The sequence below is a fragment of the Mirounga leonina genome, unplaced genomic scaffold (assembly GCF_011800145.1).
Source record: "Mirounga leonina isolate KUSES-001 unplaced genomic scaffold, KU_Mleo_1.0 Mir_418, whole genome shotgun sequence".
NCBI classification, from domain to species: domain Eukaryota; kingdom Metazoa; phylum Chordata; class Mammalia; order Carnivora; family Phocidae; genus Mirounga; species Mirounga leonina.
Genome location: NW_023270739.1, coordinates 2,811,722 through 2,825,121, shown reverse-complemented (window position 1 = coordinate 2,825,121; position 13,400 = coordinate 2,811,722). Strand labels below are relative to the sequence as shown.

At 59.3% G+C, this 13,400-nt stretch overlaps 1 protein-coding gene across 4 annotated transcripts in view; it reads left to right on the top strand.

Moving 5' to 3' along the window:
* TSPO (translocator protein) overlaps window positions 1-10,176 on the top strand; it is a 10,623-nt gene extending 447 nt beyond the window's left edge. Inside the window, exons 1-4 of one of the 4 annotated variants that reach the window (XM_034987346.1) lie at window positions 327-347; window positions 7,144-7,360; window positions 9,076-9,214; window positions 9,739-10,176. In XM_034987346.1, coding sequence (XP_034843237.1) covers window positions 7,176-7,360; window positions 9,076-9,214; window positions 9,739-9,927 — 513 coding nt within the window. In that variant the 5' untranslated portion in view covers window positions 327-347; window positions 7,144-7,175 and the 3' untranslated portion in view covers window positions 9,928-10,176. Of the gene's footprint in view, window positions 1-326; window positions 348-2,514; window positions 2,540-5,726; window positions 5,750-7,143; window positions 7,361-9,075; window positions 9,215-9,738 lie in introns of those variants that run through there. The other 3 variants (XM_034987343.1, XM_034987345.1, XM_034987344.1) reach the window with 3 other exon arrangements.
* Window positions 10,177-13,400: the final 3,224 nt, after the last annotated feature.

Here is a 13,400-nt window from a genome sequence, read left to right as displayed (position 1 = left end):
CGCGCCCCGCCCCTCTCCGCGCCCCGCCCCTCTCCGCGCCCCGCCCCCTCCACTCGGGTCTGGCGGGAAGCAGAGCCGCCGCGAGGGACCCCACACTCCGGCTCCCGCCCATTCCGCAGATGAGCAAGCCGGATGGGGGAGGGGGTTAGGGGGAGGGCGGGAGTGGCTGAGCGGGGTACCGAGAGGATCACAAAATGCCCGGGAGACCTCAGGCTCCTGGTCCACTTGAGACTCTTCATTTCTAGGCGGGGAAACCCAGACCACCTGGGGAGGTTATTTGCACACAGCCAGTTAAGGCCCCAGAGGATCTTAGAACCGGGTCCCAAGAGTCCCAGTTCAGTGCTCAGGTGCGCTGTCGCCTGGACAGGGGTCTGGTGTGGGCAGAAGATGGCCTGGGACCTGCCTGTCCGTTGCCCCTCCTGCAGCGGTAGGGGTGCTGGGGCTTCCAGCTGTGAACACACTGCAGAGTTCTGGGGTCCACCCCGCTGGCCGGGCCTGGCCTGGGAGCCTGGCTGGCCTGCTAGTGTGCGGCGGGACCCGGTACCAGCCGTGTGCTCTACAGTGAATGGCAGGGAGGCTGGGCTGGGGCCTCCCCTAGGGACGGTTGACTGGGGCTGATCCCAAAGGGTCATGGGGCTCGGAGACGATGCCAGAGGGGGCTGTGTACAAGAAGGGCGCCAGGGTGCCTGGCACGCAGCAGGCCGTTGACCGAAAGACTTAGCTGGCAGAATGTGGGCCTCGAGCCTCCGGTGCCTCTGTGGGGGTGAAGTGGGGAGCCCTGCAGGGCAGCAGGGGCGGATATCTGCTTCATGGAGCAAGGGCGCTGCCTTGAAAGGACCCAAGGAGCAAGGGGTGGGGGGATAGCAAGCCTCTTCACGGAGCGGGGGGCGGGGGGCAGGCTGCCTCCTTCTGTTTCCAGATGGCTGCACAGCACACCCAAAGGGAGGCTCAGAGGGGAGCCTTTGAACTGAGGGAAACTGAGGCTCCCCCAGGAGCCCGTGTCCAGGGTCACATAGCTGGGGAGCCATATGGTTCAAGGCCCTGCTCCGTCCTCTGTACCCCTGTGTCAGTGACTGAACAGTAGCTGGCTGGATCGGCCAGAAACCTTGGCCATGGGTTGCTCAGGGGTGAGGTGAGGGGCTTGGGCTCCAAGGGAGGGAGCCTCCTTTTTATTCTATACACTTTCACTTTTTCATTGTTTTGTTTTGGAATCTGTGTTTTTTTTATTTGTACTTTTACTTACTTCTGATTGTGCAAGCCGTGTCTGAATATGCTCTTTGTGTTTAAAAAAGTAGTCATTCTCCACGGAGCAAATTCCCCCTTGTCACTCCCAGCCCCACCCCGTCCCAGACCTCCCGGTTACCAGCTGGATATGGATCCTTCCTGACCTGTTGGCTGTTGTACTGGGTCTTGCATAATGAAAAAGATTCACAGAGGTTATAAGGCGGAGGATTAGCTGTGAGTCATTTTAAAAAAGAAAGGAGCCTTAACACCAGTCCCGGGGACAGCGGGTGGCTTGGGTGAGAGATAAGGCCTAGGACGGCTGGGGGGAGGAGGAGAGAATCGGAGAAACAAACTCTTTGTTCTGTCTGGGGTGCAGTTTCTGCCACGTTCTATAGGGAGGCCTCTGGAAACAGGAGGATGCCCCAGAGACTCACTAGCTGAGCCCCCACTTCACAGATGGGGAAAAGAGGGCCTGGGAGATGAGATCTTAGGGCCAGAAATGGGTCTGGAGTCTTTTGGCGGGGAGCAGGAGTGAAGCTCCTTAAGGACAGGAGATCCTGAGTCCCACCCTTGGGGGGACAGGGAGGATTCAGATCCTATTACTGCTGCCCCTGGCTAAGAAGGGGTCTGATGCCCCGTGGGGGCTGGGACACTGGTGCTGGGGCTGGAGGGAGTGAACGTGCTGGCCCTGAAAGAATCTTCTGACACTGGCAGAGGGTGTGACCGCTGTGGTAGGGTGGGAACCCCCTCGGCCCTCTGGGCAGGCCTTAAGTGCCATGTTGGGATGAGAAGGAGGCTGAGAGAAAGAGGTGACACAGGTATCAAGGTAAATGGCCTCGTGGCCCAGAGCTGAGGCCAGCAGACTCCCCTCTCAGGGGTGGGGGTGCTCTGGGCCTCAGAGTCATAGAGATCTGGAAAATTCTGGGATTCCCTGTGCCTCAGTTTCCTTATCTGGATGGTGGGAATAGTAATGTCCACCATGGAGGCCAGGAGGGTGTGGCTCAGGGCCCCCCAGGGAGAAGCAGCTGGTCGCCGTCCCTGCAGCTGCTGTGAAGAGTAAGTGAAGTATGAGCATCAGGGTGAGCCACCAAGCACCACCCCCGAGGCCTAGAACCTTCTCCTGATCCCAGGTCCTGAGCCCTCTGCTTTGGCCCTTCTCGGCCTCTGTTTCAGAATTGCTTGTGCATGAGTGGCCCCAGGGTGGAGCTGTGTGTGAAGCCTTTTGCCCCGCTTAGCATCCAGTGCCTGAATGGCTGATGTCTTTCAGCCTGGAAGAAGATGCCATGGGGCCGCTTCTTCCCCCAGAGGAAATGGGGTGAGTGGCCCCAGCCCTGACAGCCACAGCCCCTCACTTGTCTGGTCCTCACTTGAGCCTCCCGATGACCCCATGAAGCAGGCAGGACAAGTTGTACCCTCCTGATGTAAGGGAAACTGAGGCCCAGAGAGGAGCTTTGGCCTGGGATTACAAAACAAATTGGAGGCAAGCCAACATTTGGGTTCTTAGTCACTGTCTGATGTTGATGGAAGGAAAGGGTGTGTGAGTGGCTTTGCCCTTCTGCTTGCATCCCAAGTCTTTTCCCAGTCATGGGTGCTCCCTGACCTTCCCCAGGCCTCCCTGGGACCCCATCCCAGAGCACATCTCTCTCAGGCCTGCCTGGGCTAACCCAGCCCAGCGCAGCCTAGTGTGACTCAGCCTGGTGGGTCCCCCAGTCGGGTGATTCAGGAGCTGGGCAGTCCCCCAGAGGCCACAGGAAGCTCCCTGACTGGGCTGTCTCTATCTGGCCTTTCTGGTCTGACCTTCAGGCTGGGCAGACTCTCTGATCCCCAAGGCCCAGTGAAATATCAAACACAGCCAGGCTCTGGAAGGGGCAGCGGGAGTGGGGGCAGGAACACAAGGCTCAGACCCTACTCTGTCACTGAGGCCTTAGGGAAGCCACCACCCTCTTGGGGCCGTGGTTTGTTCTGTACAGCAGGGGGCTTGGTTGATGGGCTCTAGGGTCCACTCAGTGGGCACCGTGGGCAAGTCCTGTGTGGCATTTCCTGGGCACGGGCTGGGTGCTGTGGCAGGGGGACAGGAGTGCCCCTGCCCACAGAACCTTGTGGAGAAGTATGGGCAGGTGGTGCAATGTGAGTGAATCTCAGAAACATGTTCCGTGACAGAAGCCAGACCCCAAAGGCCCCGTATTGTATGATTCCATTTACATGAAATGTCCAGAAAAGGTAAATCCACAGAGACAGAGGGCAGATTGCTGCTTACCAGGGGCTTGGGGAGGGAGGGACAAGGCGTGACTGCAGTGGGTACAGGCGTTCATTTGGGGTGACGAAAGTGTTTTGGAACTTGATATCGGAAGTGTACTGAATGTCACTGAATCGTGCACTCTAAATGGTTAATTTGACATTATGCAAATTTTACCTCGATTTAAAAAAAGTAGAAGAAAACCCCCGAGGGCCCTGGGGGCAGGGGGAGCGGGGGCTGGGGCTGGGGTCAGGGCAGAAGTAAGGGACAGTGCGAACTGTTAGCCAAACCAGGATACTTCTTTTTTAATGTTCTATTTTGAACTAATCCTAGATGTACAGAAAAGGTACAAAAGTAGTAGAGAGGGGCGCCTGGGTGGCTCAGTCGTTAAGCGTCTGCCTTCGGCTCAGGTCATGATCCCAGGGTCCTGGGATCAAGCCCCGCATCGGGCTCCCTGCTCCGTGGGAAGCCTGCTTCTCCCTCTCCCACTCCCCCTGCTTGTGCTCCCTCTCTCGCTGTGTCTCTCTCTGTCAAATAAATAAAATCTTAAAAAAAAAAAAAAGTAGTAGAGAGAGTCCCCCGCACAGCCTCCCCCAGAGTTCCACCAGTTTTCCCACAAACTGTCGAGCGGACCCCAATACCACATCTGGATCCCGCATTGCGTTTAGTTGTTCTCTCTCCAGAGTCTGCTTCACTCAGTGACCTTTCCCTCCATCTCTCCTCGTCTCCTGGGAGCTTGGCACCTTTGAGAGTGTGGGCATACCAGTTTTGGAGAATGTTCTTCCACCCAAGGTTGTCTGGGCTTTTCTCATGATTAGGCTGGGGTTTTGCGTTTTGGGCAAGAATACCCACAGCAAGTGTGCCCACCTCTGCGGTTCTTATCAGGGGTTCGTGATGCCCGTGTGTCTTGTCCTGGCCGCATTCACCTTGAGCGCCTGTAGGAGGGATGCTTCGGAGGGTGAGGGGGGCCATCAGTTTGAAACAAAGTGGGTACAAAGTGGGACTGTCCCGTGTCATGGGAAAAGGCACAAAAGGTCACACTGAGGAGACTCGAGGTCTGGCCCAGTTCGGTGCCTGACCCCCAAACCCTCCCCTCGGCTTCTGGGCCTCAGTTTCCCTGTCTGCATGTGAGGGTCAGGATGGTGTGAAGGCCTCCCACCTGCCCAGCCATGTCACGTTCCAGGGGAGGCCCAGGGCTCTGACCACAGCTCCTATGGTGGCCCAAACACTGTCACTTTGCTGTGGATCCAACATATTTATTAGGCAGGCTGGTCAGGGCTGTGTCCCCCGTGACACAGATGAGAAAGCAGCTAAGGAGACCTGAGCCTGCCCCAGGTGGCCCGCTGGTGAGCCCAGCTGGGTGGCCGGGTCCCCGGGCTCGGTGTCCAGAGCTCCACATCCACCTGGCAGGAGCACGGGGCCAGCGGCCTCCCGACTGTGGTGAGACAGACCCTCCCGCTCACCCGGGAACAGTCCTGTGCACCCTGGAAGGTCAGAGGTCAGGGCAGGAGGGCAGGGGAGGGAGGAGGACAGGAACATCTACTTGCTGGGCCCCCGCATCACATGCCCAGCCCTCGGCGAGCTCATCCTCGCAGTGCACCTGTGCCTTGACCTTGGGGGATGGAGGGACTGTCCCAATTCCACAGGTGAGAAAACCGAGGCCGAGGAGGGAGGAATCAGTCAGTCACTAGAGGGCAGAGCTGGAACCTGCTGCCTAACACTCTCCGATTGTCCCGTTTAAAATGATGCTCATTGGGGCGCCGGGGTGGCTCAGTCGTTAAGCGTCTGCCTTCGGCTCAGGTCATGATTCATTAACGACTGAGCCACTCAGGCGCCCCTGTTTTTTTTTTTTTTAATTGGGATCATTCTGTAGTCGACTTTATATTCCTCTTTCTTTGCTTAACGTTATGTTGAGAACAACTTTCACATTATTAGAGTCCTCAAAAGCTGGATTTGGGGGTTGACCAGGCCTTCATGGTCCCTGCTTTTTGGGCATGAAGGTTGCTTCTGCATCTCATGGGGCTTCACGGAGCCCCAGGCGGCAGCTGCCCCCTCTCCCCAGGGCAGCCTTCACCCCTTGCTCTGAAGCCCTGATGGCCCCCAGGGCCTCCAAAGCGAGCACAGCCTTTTCCCTGCATCTGCTCCCCCGCAGGCAGGCGACCCCCTCAGCCCACCCTTGCCTGTCATTCCCTGACTGCTCTCCCTTCCTGTGTCCCCCTGCAGGAAGTGCTCACCGTCCTGCCAGGACCATCTTTTCCTTGATCCCGGGTCGGGGGTACCCTTTCTGAGGTCTGTGCCCCTCGCAGGGACTCTCCTGTTCCGTCTACCCTGGGTCCCCAGCCCCCACCCTAGCAGGTCAAGCTGCGGGTTTGCTGAACTCAATCTGGATGGCTTCTTATCTCGTGCAAACACCTCCAGGTTCTCCAGTTACGATCAGAGTGTGGCAGTGGGAGCCCAGCCACCTCATTTTATGGTGGGGAAACCGAGTCCCAGCTGGGGTGCTCACGGGCTGAGGGTCCTACAGCAGGTCCAGTCAGAGTTGGCCTGAGATGACCAGCCAGGGACCCCCCACCCCCTTGCCGTCACTCTGGACCCTCAGCCCCAACAAGCAATTCAGCCTGCTGGGGGCTGTACCCACTGCTGGGCGCCTAGTAGGTCCTCGAGCAGACCTTGGGGCCCCTGGGGAAGGGGACATAGTTGATGAGCACAGTGGACAGACCTGATGACTGGGTCCCCAGCCCTTGGGGTGGCAGCACCCAGGCCTGACACAGGGACCTTCCCTGCCCTGAGCCCTGCCAGACTCTCAGGGTGGCTGACGGGCCCTCGCTAGCCTTGAACTCTTGCTAACTCCTGTTCTTCCCCACCCACCACTTCCGTGAGCCCGGGTGTCAGGGTGGGAGCAGCTTTTTGACTGGGCAGAGCTTGGCTCCAGGGTGCTGTGTGACTCCAGGCAGGCGGCTTTCCCTCTCTGACAGAGGGAAGGGAAGGTGATTTGAGGGTGGGCTTGTAGGGTGGTGGTAAAATACCTGTGTAACTGGATACTCCCCCACTGGGCTGGGCCCAGGCAGGCAGTGTTGATATCCCATTCTACAGAGGGGGAAACTGAGGCCCAGAGAGCTGAATTGATTTGCCTGAGGTCACAGGGAGGTAGTGGGGAGCCAGGATTTGAGCCAAGCTCTGTGTGATACCAGTTATTGAATGAGTGAATGAATGAATCAGTGAATGAGTGAAGGAATGGTGAGAGAGGGAATGAGAAGCAGTAGAACATAAAGCACGGGGTGTGGACCGATGCAGGCCTCTCGGAGCGCCGGGCTGTCAGTGGGCCTGGGGAGGAAGGGCCAGGAAGCCGTCTGGGTGCAGGGGACACGAACTGACCTTGAATCAGAAGAGGGGTCACTTGACAGGAGACCCAAGGTCAAGGGTGAGGGTGAGAGAGAGAGTACAGGACGCTGGCAGCTGGGGCAGGAGCTGAGGTGGGACCAACTGTGGCTCCTGCCAGTCCCGGCAGCCTCAGGGGCGGGGGCGGGGGCAGGAGTTTTGGGGTGGAAATGTGCTCCCTGGAGCCATGGCACTGGGCTGGCAGGGGCTGCCGGGGTGAACCCAGCCCCTCCCTGCCCAGTGCTTGGGGAAGTCTCGCCCCAGTTCTGGAGTGCCCCCCACCCCACCCCTGTCTTCTCTCGCAGAACTTTCCAGAGCAGCCGTGACCGCAGCAGCAATGGCCCCAACTTGGGTGCCCGCCGTGGGCTTCACCCTGGTGCCCAGCCTGGGGGGCTTCCTGAGCTCGTACTACTACGTCCGCGGGGAGGGCCTCCGCTGGTACGCCAGCCTGCAGAAGCCCACGTGGCACCCGCCCCGCTGGGCCCTGGGCCCCATCTGGGGCACCCTCTACTCGGCCATGGGGTAGGTGGGCTGGGCCACCCTCCCCTTCTCGAGGCCCCAGGACCGAGCGTCTCCTCCACGTGCTCCTGCGGAAGCAGCGTTTCCGGCCGAACCGCCTCCTCCGCGGAGGGGGAGGGGGGAGGGGGAGCGGGGGGGAGGGGGAGCGCGGGGGGAGGGGGAGCGCGGGGGGGAGGGGGAGCGCGGGGGGGAGGCGCGGGCCGGAGCTGGCGCAGGCACCCTGGCTGTTTTCGAAACTCCGGGGGGAGGCGGGCTCCGCGTTTCAAGTTCAGACCTGGGCAGCCTCCAAGACCAATAGTGGCAGCGGCAGTAACAATTCTCGTAGCTACCACTTGTTGAGCATCCGCTCAGTGCCAGGGTCTTGGTTAATTTTCAAGACAACCCACTAGACAAGGGGCCTCCTGCAGGAAGCCTTGGGACTACACCCCTGCAATTGCCCCGGGAGGAAAGGAAGAGCTGGGCGGGGGAGGGCACCCCCTGGTGGCCCCAGTGGGGACTGCATCCACAGATGAGGCCAGCTCCCTGCCCTCCTTCTGGAAGGTTCCCTGCATCCTGGGTCTAGCCAGCCCAGTACTGGGTGGGGCTGCAGATGCCAGGCGGCCAGGGAGCAGGTAGCAGAAGCCAGGCTGGATGCCTCCGGGTTCTGATGGGAACAAGACAGTCCGTACAACCTGGGTGTCTCGTGGGCACCACCCCCAGCCAGTCCCGGGCCCTGCCCAGCCAGGCTCCCAGCTCTTCCTGTGTCCTGCTCTCTCCTCCCCGATCCCGGCCCAGGCACCACTGTTTCTACCTCTCTTTGCTTCAGCCTCCAGGCCTGCCCACTCCCTCTTGGCTTTCCTCCACCAGTGCGATCCTGATAAAGCCCAAATGTGACCCTAGTCTCTCTTTCGCGGGACCCTGCGGAGGCTCCCTGTGACCCTGATAAGTCAAATCTCTCATGGAGTAAAGAGCTTGGGCTCTGGCCCTGGCCACCTGGGTTCAAATCCTGCCTTTACCTACCGGTTGCCTGCCAAGACATCTGCGTCACTTTGCTGCTCTGTGCCTCAGTTTCCCCACCTGTAACACGGGGGTGATAATACTGCCCACCTCACAGCATTATCATGAAGATGAAATGAGCTGATACTTGGAAAGAGCCAGAGCAGTGCCTGCATGTGTAAGTGCTGGGGGACACTAGCTGTTCCTGTCAGTGGTGTTACTGCTGCCCTCGTAGTTCTGAGAACCCCCATGACCAGGTCCCCATCTGCCTCTTTAGCCTCACTTCTCTGCTGCGCCCCCAGACCTCACCCTCCAGGCCCACAGGCCGATTCAGGGGCTCACACCTGCCCCTAAGTATGTGCAGATGCTTGTTTCTCCCCCTAGCAAACTCCTACTCGCCCTCGAAGGCCCAGCCGAAATGTCCTGTCCTCTGTGCGGGCGCCCCTGGCTAGGTTAGGAGCCTGTTTCTCACTCGTATGCTTTCCTCTCCAGGCCCTGATGATAATAATGGTAGATATTTACTGAGTGTCCCACGTGCCAGGCGCTGACCTAAGCACCACCAGGGTGTTAACGCAAATCCCCACAGCAATCCTGGGAGCGGTGAAGGCCCAGAGAAGTCAAGCAAGTTCCCTGAGGTCACAGAACAGTCGGTGGCAGAACATGCCTGAGCCACCACTGTGTCGTGCCGTAGGTGAACATGGTCTCTTCCTTGCTGGTGCCCTGACTGGTGGCCTCTGTTTCAGGTATGGCTCCTACATGGTCTGGAAAGAGCTGGGGGGCTTCTCCGAGGAGGCTGTGGTTCCCCTGGGTCTCTATGCTGGGCAGCTGGCCTTGAACTGGGCATGGCCTCCCCTCTTCTTTGGCAGCCGACAAATGGGTTGGGTAAGTGTGGCCTTGGCCGGTCTTCTTGGTCCCTGGAGATGGCCTGTGGAGGAGCAGCCCTTCCTTGGGGGACAGAGGGCATCACATCCTAGATGGGGTGAGGGTCTAAAGATCCGGGGGCGGGGATGGCACACGGCTCGTGGTCAGCATCTCTCAGAAGCTTTTAGGGGACCAGTGGCCTCCCGTGGAGCCCGCAGCTGCTTCTCCTCCGATGAAGGGAGCTTGCAGGGTTCTCACAGAACCAGACAGGCTTGCCAGCTTGGTTGAGGGGCCATCGTATAGGAAAACATTGCGCCTGGTGCCATGCATCCCTCACGTGGCATGGATCCAGCCAGGGTGATTGTTCCCATTTTACAGAGGGGAAACTGAGGCAGAGACCAAGGGAGGGACTTGACGGGGTCACTTGGGGGGGTGGAATAGAGTGTTCCCTTGAGTGCACCCCATGAGCGGCCGGCTGGGACACGCACCCGGTGAGTACAAGGAGCCTCAGGCCTCCCTGTCCCCGCCGCCCTGTGTCTCTGCAGGCGCTGGTGGACCTCCTGCTGATGGGTGGGCTGGCAGGAGCCACGGCTGTGGCCTGGCACAGGGTGAGCCCACCAGCCGCCCGCCTGCTCTACCCGTACCTGGCCTGGCTGGCCTTCGCAGCCACACTCAACTACTGTGTGTGGCAGGACAACCAAGGCTGGCGTGGTGGCCGTCGGCTCGCCGGATGAAAGTGCCCCGTCCTCTGAGGACCGCAGCTGCTGCCCATCAGGTGCTGCCCGGGTGGTGGCCCTTATACTTCCATGGCCTTCCGGCCTGCGGGTCTGTCTGGGTCTCAGCCCCGGGGGTCACCACCAGCTTCAGAAGTGCCCCAGGCCGAGCCTCTGTCCCAGAAACGGCGTCCTGCGCTTTCCGCCCTGCCCCAAGCATGCTCTCGGAACACGGAAGGTTAGAAGCGAAATAAAGTTTCTAACCTCCTGGCAGTGGCCTTTTTACTTGGGTGGGACCCCTGGCCGCAGGGAGGGAGGGGCGCTCATCCTACTGCTGGATCTGCCTGGGCTGCATCCTCCAGATGAGGCTGGGCCAGGTCAGCGCTTACCTGTGCTTCTCGGGCCCCTCCCAAGACCCCCTAAGAGGCGAGGTGGCCTGCCCCGGATTGCCCAGGTTCGACCCGGGGCACACACCCTGGCTATGATGCTCTAAGACAGGCGGGCGGCAGGCCCAGAGCTCGGTCCCATCCACTCTCTCAGCCTCCAGGAATCTTAGCGCACGGTGTGGGCCCGCAGTCGGCCTGGGCTGGCACCTCAAGGCCCTCAGCTGGCCTTGGCTCGGATGGGGCTGGGCCCAGAGCTGGGGACACTGCCCAACCTGCCCCTCGGGTGCTGGGACTCAGGCCAGCCTCACTCCACCGGGGGCAGCCCCGTAAACACCAATCGGCAGTAGGGCCCGTGTCCAGGCCCCGGAGACCACAGCCCCTCACAGGCCCAGGCCTGCCCACGTTTGGAGGTGTCACCCCCAGCTTTGAATTGGGTTGTCCAGGTCCTCTGCAGGCAGCTGCTGGGGAGGGGGAGGCTGGCAGAGGCCTGTCGTGTGGGCAGGCTCCCGCTGGGGCGACACCTCGGCTCCAGCTTCGCGCTCCCACATTCCGGGCCGCCTGGCACCGGGGCGCTGGCACCTGCCGGCCTTTGGCGGCTTGTTTTGTTTTTGGTTGTCGATCACTCACATGGGCACGAGTGTTGCTCTGTCATTTGGGCAGGCCGGGTGCTCTGGGCGCTCCCCGTCCCCTTGCCCTCTCCTCACAGACAGGACCCAGTTACAATGGTAGGAAAGCTCCGGGAGAGACAGCTGGACGCATTCGGCGAGAAGGGGCGGCTCTCTCGCAGGGCCTGTCACCTCCACCTCCGCTGGAACTGGATGCCGGGCGGATGACGCTCTGCGGGAAGCCTGCGCACCTCGGCCAGCTCCTCCTGCGGATTCTCGGATGCTCCCCAGGGCAGAGGCTCCCCAGGGCAGAGGCTCCGATGGGGGATGCTCTGAGCATCCTTTTTATTATTTCTTTAGTTCTCCAAGATGGTCGGGGGGAGGGGCACTGAAGTGTCATCACAGGCCCCCCGTGTGCCCTCTAGATGTGCTGTACTTAGCACTTAAGTGCGCCTGAGACTTCTGGGATCCTCGTGCAGGCTTTTGTCTCTTGCATTTGCTTGTGGCTTCGTTCGTCTCCCTTCGTTCGTCTCCGGCAATATCCCACATACTTCCTCCCGGCCACAAAAATGGGTGAGAGACAGATGTACTTTGCCATTGTGTTGGCTGGCTTTCTTGTGATGCTCTCCGCCCGTCCCCGTTTTTCATAAGTAGACCAGGTTCTCTTTTTCTGAGCTTTGGCATCCACTAGGAACGTCAGGCTTCTGACAGTGTCCACGTCAGTTTAATAGGAAAATCCATACCTCATGGATTGTCAAGTCCTTCTGTCCTGCCCTTGAAGTCCTAAATCTGGGCATTTGCTTCCCTCTGTAGCAGACTGGCCATAAAGGATGCAAGACAAGGTCATTCATACAGCCCAGGAGGGCTCGGCCGGCCGTTGGCAGGGACGAGCACTTTAACGTTGTCATCGGCCCCTGTGGATCTCTGGTGCCTCTCCAGGAAAGGGCCGCCCCGTCTGGGGGTGTTTATGTGGCCACGGATCATCACAGAGAATCTTTCTAAATTTCACCATCAGCATTTCAAGCTTTACCTTTTGGATTTGTTTTGTGTGGTTCTGTAGAACTTTGGTACAATTAATGCTGTGGCTGTAACTCCTGGTTGACTCTAGGCGTCCAACTCTTACAAATTCTAAACTTTAAGGAATTCTCAACACAGGGGCGCCTGGGTGGCTCGGTCTGCTGGGCGTCTGCCTTTGGCTCAGGTCGTGATCCCGGAGTCCTGGGATCGAGCCCCGTGTGGGGCTCCCTGCTCAGCAGAGAGTCTGCTTCTCCCTCTCCATCTTTCCTCCCCCCACTCACGCACTCTGTCTTTAAAAAAAAAATTCTCAACACGAAGTGACTCCAGTGAAGACAGTACCAGAAAGAAGTACTTCCGAGGGTAAGAGCCGTCTCCACCGCAAGTATGGTCTTCAGGGACGGTGAGGGCCCTGCCTGATGCCCTTCCTTGGGGGGCAATGTCTGATTTCCACTGATCAGAGGTGCAAGGACATCTAAAGTTGGGGAAAAGCCCGCTTATAATTAAGGAGAGCCTGAATCATGTAGTCCCCTGATCGCAGCCATGCCTGCTCAGAGTATCCTGGGTAATTGGGTTTCAAGTGAACTGGAAATGAGCAGGCCCACTATCCCTGTTAGGCATCTGGATGAATACCCTGGTGTGAGTGCTTGTCCTGAGGGGCACAGGAGGTCCCTTGCAGGGCATGTCCAGATGGCACGTTGGGGGCGGGGGGGCTCTGCCCACCGCCAGGGGGCCTCACTGTGCTGGCCAACAGCACTCACACCCCTTCTGCATCCGCCTGCTGGACCCTCTGGCTGCCCTAAGAGCAGTTAGGGTCTCCCATCACCCCTACCCTCAGGGTGAGGAAATAGGCACGAAGAGAATCCCATTCCCTGAAGCCCCAGCAGTGCGTGCATGACGAGGTTCCTGGGCACTGCCCATGATGTCGAGGTGCACCCTGGCTCCACATTTGTCCCCACTGCGTTCTGCTCTGAAATGGAACCAGGGCGGGGGGAATCCCACTTTGGGGAAGGAACCTTCTGTGGTCTTGAGTGTTCCCCTAAATCCCTATGTTGAATCCTATCCCCGGTGTGATGGTCATAGGAGGTGGGAACTTCGGGAGGTGATCAGGCACGAGGGTGGGGCCCTCATGAATGGGGTCAGTGTCCTTACAAGAGACCCCACAAAGCTCCCTTGCCCTTTCCCACACAAGGACACAGGGAGAGGGTGGCCATCTGTGAACCAGGAAGAGGGCCCTTATAGATGCAAATCTGCTGGCCCCTGATCCCGGGACACCCCAGCCTCCTGAGGCAGGAACTCCTGTTGCGTAAGCCCCCCAGTTGTGGTATCCCGTTACCGCGGCCCTAACGGACCCAGACGGACACCTGGCAGCCAAACCACCGTCTTCTTTCGTTTCTCCAAGTGGACGTCTTGGTATTTTGGTTTTCTTCAACAACCAAACAGGAAGACCGCTGACACATGGCGCCGGGCCTGTGGTTCCGGGGCCTCC